This window comes from Passer montanus, unplaced genomic scaffold, assembly GCF_014805655.1.
Source record: "Passer montanus isolate IOZ18808 unplaced genomic scaffold, ASM1480565v1 scaffold7, whole genome shotgun sequence".
Classification (NCBI taxonomy): Eukaryota; Metazoa; Chordata; class Aves; order Passeriformes; family Passeridae; genus Passer; species Passer montanus.
The window spans coordinates 8,344,969-8,352,970 of record NW_024372147.1 but is presented as its reverse complement, the minus strand read 5'-3'; the positions used below and the strand labels follow the sequence as shown (position 1 = coordinate 8,352,970).

The 8,002-nt window shown below is 37.6% G+C and overlaps 1 protein-coding gene across 5 annotated transcripts in view; it reads right to left on the bottom strand.

The window, feature by feature from the left end:
* Positions 1–238: 238 nt before the first annotated feature.
* Positions 239–8,002, bottom strand: part of PSIP1 (PC4 and SFRS1 interacting protein 1) — a 32,650-nt gene continuing 24,886 nt past the window's right edge. For all 5 annotated transcript variants that reach the window (XM_039729891.1, XM_039729887.1, XM_039729888.1 and 2 more), the window contains exons 14-17: positions 6,374–6,475; positions 5,665–5,884; positions 2,769–2,880; positions 239–1,010 (exon numbers count right to left, since the gene is read on the bottom strand). In XM_039729891.1, coding sequence (XP_039585825.1) covers positions 947–1,010; positions 2,769–2,880; positions 5,665–5,884; positions 6,374–6,475 — 498 coding nt within the window. In that variant the 3' untranslated portion in view covers positions 239–946. The remainder of the gene's footprint in view (positions 1,011–2,768; positions 2,881–5,664; positions 5,885–6,373; positions 6,476–8,002) is intronic.

Sequence of the window (8,002 nt, the reverse complement as noted above, 5' to 3'; positions counted from 1 at the left end):
ATACTACAAACAAGCTGTTACAATATTGGGCAAAGTCTGTGTTTCAAGAAACATGCTTCAGAGGTTTGTACCTGTTCTACTCTCTTTCATGCCTCGAGGAGTTAAAACACATTACCAGTGTTTTAAAATTCTAGTTAGAGGTGCCCAGGTTAATGCCAAAGCACTTGGCAGTTAAAATCAAAATAGTACTAAAATCAGACTGCTGTTTGTCCTATGAATGGTTCTATACAAGGATGTCTTAATCAGTTTGAAATTCTTTAATTCCATAAATCGTTCAAGACAGTGTTTTCCAACCATTCTGTATCAACAGGTTCTGTGGGAACACCACACTTTTCAGTATACTTACTATAACAAAAGCAAACAATAAAAGTCACATTGCAGTAAATTGGCACAATGCATTTTGCAAGAACAGAACTAAACTTATTTTAAAAAAACAAACAATGAAGTATACTCATACATTAACATTGTAACAGCTATAAAAATGCCGCTTTCAACTCCTACAAAACACAGTGAAAAGACATCCCCAACAAGAGTTGAAAAACTGCACAGAGGTAAGTATCATAGGAAGAGAGGTTTTATACAAAACGAAGCAACTGGAGAGTTAGAAGTATTTACACTTTTTCCTGCTATTAACTAGACAAACACACAGTAGTAAGTTAAAAATATACTACAACTCTAAGTCCTGTAACATGTAAGCATTTTCTAAGTGGGATTTTCATCTTTTGAAATGTGTTACCTGTTAATACTGGATATAACTATTGGCAAAAGTGTTTAAATACTTTAAAACCAAGATTAAAGGGACTTTTATTCCACAAAATTTAACTTCAAAATACTATGCTTATAAAATTATTTAGAATTTCAGCAGTCTATAGATTTCAAATGCAAAACTTAACAATCCTCTTTAATTTGCAATTAAAAAAACCCAAACAACAAAACTTCAGTGATGTTATTTGTTTTCAAAGGCAGAATCATCTTCTGGCTTTTCAAGCTCTCTCTCTTCACCACATGTCCTAGAAACAAAATAAAGCAATGTTATTGATCACATACATACAAAGGCAGCAAGCAAGACTTATTCCAGTGATTGCACAGTCTAGAGCAAGTGATGCTGATGAACACTCAGCAGTACATGAAGCCTGGAGAACTGAGGCTGTTAGCAATGCCAGCTGTTATGTTACCCAAACAACGCCCTCAGATCTGAAGCTAAGCTGGCAGTGAGTGGCATCACTATTGATGTATGTGATGGGCTGTGAAGGGCAGTCATTCAGAGCTCCATTTGTACCTGTACTGTATGTCAGTTTAGGTGGAAAAGATGCCTTATCTCCTGCCACTGAAATCTACTGTATCCTTGAACACTGAGGTAACCCCGTGGGGCAATATGTACTTTTGCAAAAAACACCCTGAAAAATGTCCTTAAGTGCCAATCAGATCAGAAAATTTAAGTTACAGAACTTACATGTGGATGCATTTCTCAACATGCAATGTATTTGCAAGGAGTTGCTTTAAAAATCTGGTTTGTTGCTGTTAGCTACCAGTAAGTTCACAGACCCCGTGTCCAAGTAGCCATACAGTATTTTTTGAAAGTGGGTTTCTTTATCAAAGTCAAAGATCACTGGAGTGTGGGTTCAAATCCACAGCAAACACCACACGTACATTTAATAGAAATGTTTATTTAATTTGTTTAAGCAAGGGGCTAAAATATAACTTCTATGAGAACCTACACTTGTAACTCCACTATGTTCCTGTAGCATGCTGCTTATTCAGACCAAGTGAGTATTCAGCATAACTGGTTGAAAACTCCCAAATCCACTTCAGTACTTCTGAGGCTGCCTCACAGTAAATACCAGATAAATTTTCATCTTAAGTGCTTTTTTGTGTTGTTTTGTTGTGTTTACCTTACTGTAAATAACAGTCAATATTCCACTCTTTTGCATAATTTTAACTTGGCAGATAGCCAAAAGAATGTGAGGCAGCTGCAGTTTCTCCTGATGTGCATGAAGATAGTGATGAAAGGAGCTTGATCAATACATACTGCTAAAAAAAAGAATCTGAGTGCAAGGTACAGAGTGCCTGGAGAAAGCAAAGTGTACTTCAAATTTGTTACTAAATTCTATTAAGTGTTTCTCTTTCTGTAAGACATTCATTGCTTGTTATTTATGTTTACAAAACATACTTTTCACTGCAACCAAGGTTTAAACACTTAATGCCAGACAACTTCAACCATTCTTACTGTTTCCTGTTTAAAATGGTAAGTGCATCCACCTCTATAAAGCATTCAGACTTCTGGAATTTCACAGGTTTAAGTCCTAGCCCACAGTTTATCTGCATTTGAGTGATGTTTATAGCCAAACTCTGGAAAATTATTTAAAGTAGCTGCCTATTGATGACAATACATTAGCTCACAAAAAAATTAATAAATCTCATTAGTTTCTATGGTTCAGACTTCCTTTGCTTCCAACTTAATAGCCTAAAACACAGAAAAAAGCTCTTATTCTGCCCAGGTCTGCCACATACTGATTCTCTGCAATAGCAGGACATCCTGTAACATTTTTTAAGTCTCCACCACAGCAGCAAGTGAAATAACGTTTAAAATATTAATTCAAAACTTGAACACAAGATTTGCACACTGTTACTCTCTAAAGTTGAGAGTAAACTCTGTGAAGAAAACAGTACCTCAATATGGTTAAGTAACTTCAATCTACTACTGTCCTATCTTACATGATTAAGCTAGAGCAGAACAGATCCTCAGCTCAATGAGGTTATTAACTCACTTTTTCTTAGTGCCAACTTCATGCCTATCTTTCCTTTCTTCAGCACTTTCTCCATTGTGTTGTGACTGGTTGGTGTCCTGGGCTTCAGACCCTCCATTCAGAATCTTCGAACCTTTAAAATGAAAGAGCAGAAAAGTGGTACTTGCAGGGGAAAAACTGTATTAAAAGAACCCCCAATAATTTCTTTACCTTAATCAAATAAAACATTATAAATATTTCCCCCTCACCTTGATACCCAAGCAGCTGAAACAATACAAAAGACACTAACTGATATGGCTTCAGCTTCTGAACATCCCATGCAATGTGCCTCATCCCATGGGAACTTAACAGTTTGTGTTTTTAATGCAATTTCAATTTCTTCCTGTGCTTGCCAGGCTACAGATCATAGGCCTAATGCTTGTTTGTATTCTGATCAGTGAAAGAATATACTTCACAAGTAAATTCATTTTACCACTCTAACCAGGTCAGTTAATTTTAGGGATTCTTGTTTCTTTAACTGGTGAAGTTATTAGTTCCATCACATCTCATTTAGTCTTGACTCCAACAAATTACGTATAATCAAAATAGAAGTGGTTAATGATAGCACGGATTTTATAAGCAGGAAAGCAGCACTAGCTGGAAGGTGTATTTAGTGAAGTCAATGCAGAAATATTTAACATCTTTTAGAATTTCTGTGATGACTACGTGTTTTGCTGTGGTATTATAAGCCAGAGTTTTGAATGAGTTGAGGAACATCATTCTCTGAAGTGATGAATTTTACTTAAGTTGCAGATTTATAAAAGAACTCCTCTATTAAACTACTGAGCTACAGTAAGAAAAAAAGTCAAGGTGTTATTCATCTGAATTTTTACTGTTTATCTGTTTATATTTGCTCAGAATTAGTTCTTAACTCAAAAGCCACAGGAGGATTTGGATAAAACAGGCTATATTCCCTTGTTACAAAGCAGATAATCTGATGCTGTACATGAAGTACCACCAATTACAGCGTCATTCTGTATTGATTATCATTGTGAAGATAGTCAGGGTATAGCAGTTAAGTTTTTAAAAGGGCAAAACAATGCATGTAAGGATCAGATTTTCTTTTTACAGCAAATAAAGAAAAAACTACTTCCATAAAATACCCATCTACTCTGATAGAACTTCTTCCCATTCTCCATGTGACTGGGCAACAACATGGCATTTCACTGTGTTCTGCTGAAGTTGTGTTAACCGTATCTGGAGTGTCTTCACTTGCCAGACTACGCTCAGGAAGCCTCTCAGTGTAGTTTCTTTGTTAAAGTATTAGTTGTGCTATCACTGGTTTGGGGAAAGATCTGTATGGAACCTCTACTTCATCACATATTCTCTCACCAGAAAATGGTTGGACTTTAATCATCCTTGCTTTCTTAGCAATTACAAGTATTGTGATATTACCACTATAGTTGTGTTGAATCCTTGGCACCTCAATTACAATAACTTGTTTAGTCTTGATCTGGTCGTCTAACTTTTGAATGATTTTCTGGAAAAAAACCCCAGTTCTGCTCCCAGAATCAATTTCAAAGTAAATGTAGTTTCTTTGAGGTGCTTGTGGAGATTAAGGATCTAAATAAATTGAATAGCTGAGTAGAACTCCTACATTGCAACATAGCTTTCCAGTGTATCTGTCTCATTTTGTTCCTCTATTTAAAAATGTATATATTTTAGTACTGATTTAAAGTTATTATTGACCATGCTTACTTTGGAAAGCTTTTGATATTCTGCTATACAAGTGTTCATGATTGATGTGGAACTGTACTGTTAAGAGCATAAATACATGCCATAAATGATTATTTCTTTACTGTTAGGCTGAATTACAGAAGTTGTATCAGGGAAGCAACACAGAAGTGGTTAAAAGTTGCTGCTACACATGGTAGAGCACGTACGATGCAGAAAGAGGCTAAGGAAGGAAAGTAAACAGTTTCAAGATCTCATTCAGTGGCAGAAGCTTAGGTACCAAAAAACTACCGGAGGAATAGAACATTGTGTTGGTTTTGGCTGGGGTAGAGTTAATTGTCTTTGTGGTGGTGAATATAGGGCTGTGTTCTGGATTTGTGCTGAATGCAAAGTTGATAATACAGAGATTTTTTTTTTTACTTCTGAGCAGGGCTTACACACTGGCAAGGCCTTTTCATGTTCCCACATTGGGGAAGAAGCTGGGGGTACATGGGAGGTGACACAGCCAAGACAGGTGACCCAAAACTCACCAAAGGGACATTGCAGACCATATGGCATCACACTCAGTATGTGAAGTAGTGGGGAAGGAAGGGGGAATATATTTGAGTGATGGCATTTGTTTTCCTATTATGTGTGGGGGTCCCGCTCTCCTGGGGATGGCTGAACACCTGCCTGCTCATGGGAAGCACTGAATTAATTCCTTGGTTTGCTTTTATGTGGACAGCTCTTGCTTTCCCCAGTTAACTGCTTATCTCCATCCAAAAGTTTTCTTCCTTTTATGATTCTGATTCTCTCCCTGATCCTACTGGTGGAGGAGTGAGCAAGTGGCTGTGAGGGGCTTGGCTGCCAGCTTGGGTTAAAGTGCAACAATGGTAGTATGCCATTCTACCTCACATTTAATGTTTTGGGTTTTTTTTTTAATGTCACAGAATTATCAAGTTACACAATTTACAGAAGTAAAATTTGCAAGACCTAATTTTACAAAAGCCATTTCCTTTAGCCAACTGAGATAAAATGGTCATGGTAAATGTTACATTGAATTTGAAAGTTCCTTGTAGCAGTACTGTCCTTGACGACTTCAGATATGAAAAGGTTTCATAGACTGGCTAAATTCCTGCATCAAGGATATTTTGAAGCTGGCTCAGACATTAATAGCAACTAAGTCTTTTCATGTGACAAGAAAGTAAAGCCTTTGATGACTTACCTGTTTGGTCTTTTTCCTTTTCAGTTTTTTTGTTTGCTCCTTTCTTCCCCTGTTCTTTGGTTTTATTAGCTTCTTCATGTTGCTTTTGCTCAGCAAGTGATTTATTCAGTACTTGAGAAAGAACAGAATCTCCTTCCCCAACCAGAAACATGGTCTTGAACTTGTTATATAGCATTGTAGACTTCTCCATGATAACTTGGCTAATTTTAAATTTCCGTATCTGAAATCAAAGTAATAAACCAGGTTCCACTTAGGTACTTAAATATCTGTGTAATTTCATTACACACTAGCTTAAATTCATTTAATCTATAATGAGATCACAGACTTTTACACTTAAGTGTCACAGAACCACCAGGTTGAGAGGGCCCTCAAAAGATCTCCCGGTCCTACCCTCCATGAGAAAGGGACCACATTATCAAGCACCTTTGATCCCATCACAATTTGAAAACCTCTAGTGATGGAACTCTACCACATCCCTGAGGAGGCTGTTACAGTAAATCAATTGTTCTTACTGTAAAAAAACAAATAGTTTTTCAGTATCAAAATAAAACCTTTCCCAGTGCAAATTGCCCTGCATCTGGTGAAGACAAAAGCCTCGACCCTCTCTTTGCAGCAGCTCTTTAAACTGCTGGAATAGTGTGATGACTTTTCCAGGAAGGAAGGAAGGAACTAAACCCTTTAGTCTTTGGTTGAAAATTGAAAATCTCACCTTCTTGAGAGTTAAGATCATCTCTGTATGTTTCTGAGCTTGTTGCATTGTGACTTGAAGGGATGCAAGCTCATCAAGAGCCTCAATACACCTGTTCACATCCTGTATATAAACAAAAAATTAGTTCGAAGACTTACATGTTAATAATCTTTAATTAGCCATACTAATCTAATGTCTGTACTCAATGACATCTTGCCATAATTAATTCTCCCTTAATTTGACTATGGACTTAATTTTAGAACAATTTATATAGTCAAACTTGCCAACAAAAATTTAATAGCAGTTATTTCTTAGCTACTCCCATAAAAAGCAGATTATATTTAATTAAATTGTAACATTTAACAAGAATTTTATGCTTTCAACATACATAAAAAGCAAGATTTATGCTGCTTTCATGATTCTAGAACTTCTATGCTCAAGGCTGTTCACCATAGTCAGGCTTTACCATGCACAATTTTTCACAAGTGATTAACCACTGAGAAGGCAGGAAAGCATTGTAGTTAATACAAAGAACTGTTCTTTACACTCCCTGCCACTCAGTATGCTTTGCCCTCTTTTTTAATTAAGTTTTCACCATCATCCAGTCTGAGGGGCTCAGCCATGCCCTGCAGTGGTTCCTCCACTGGAGCAGGCTGGAACTGATTAAGTCTAGCACAAGGCATTCCCCCACTACCTCACTACCAGAACCTTGCTTCCAACACCCAGCACAACTCTGTGTTTCACTGGCTGGAACAGCTTGCTGCTCCTCATGACATACTTCTTCACACAACGCTTATTCTTACCTTTGTATTTCCTCCAGATTGAACACTCCCAGCTCTCTTTTTCAACACATGCTCCAAGCCGCTAATCCATCTTTGTAGCCCCTTACTGAGCACCCTACAGTAGGTCTATGTCTCTACTGTTCTAGGGAGCCTAAAATACAGTCCAGTGTCTCATCAGTGCCAAGTAGAGCACAACCAACACACTCCTTCCAGTTCTGGCAACTCTCTCTAATACAGCCCAGAAAGTTGTTGGCCACTTTAGCCACAGAACTGTATTGGTGGCTCATGCTAAGCTTAGTGTCCACCAATAGCCCCAGGTCATTTTCTGACAAGCTGCTATTTAGCCACCCAGTGCCCAGCCCATGCTGGAGGCATGGGGTTATTGCTCCACAGGTGCACTACTGGAATTGAAGTTGATGAAGTTCCTGTTGGCCATTTCTCCAGTCTGTTCAAGTCTCTCTGGATGGCAACACTCCCATCAAACCTTTTATTTCAGTTTTGTATCATTTGCAAACTTGCTATAGGTATGGTTTGTATCATCATCCTAGTCTTTAATGACATGTTTTAACAGTACTGACTACTAATGACTAGCCTGTAGCTGGACTTTGCCACCGATTAGTTTTTTGTGCCCTCCTGTTCAGCCAGTTTTCAGTCCATCTTTTCATCTGCCTTTTTATTTCAGACCTCTTAAGTTTATCTTTGAAGCTGTCCTGAGGAACAATGTCAAAAGCGTTTTTAATCTTAACAGAAACAATATCCACTCTTTCATCCACCAAGCTGGTCATATAACAAAAGGACATCATTTTAGTCAAGCATAATTTCATCTTCATTGTGCTGACAACTCTCAGAGCTCTTACTGTACTTCATA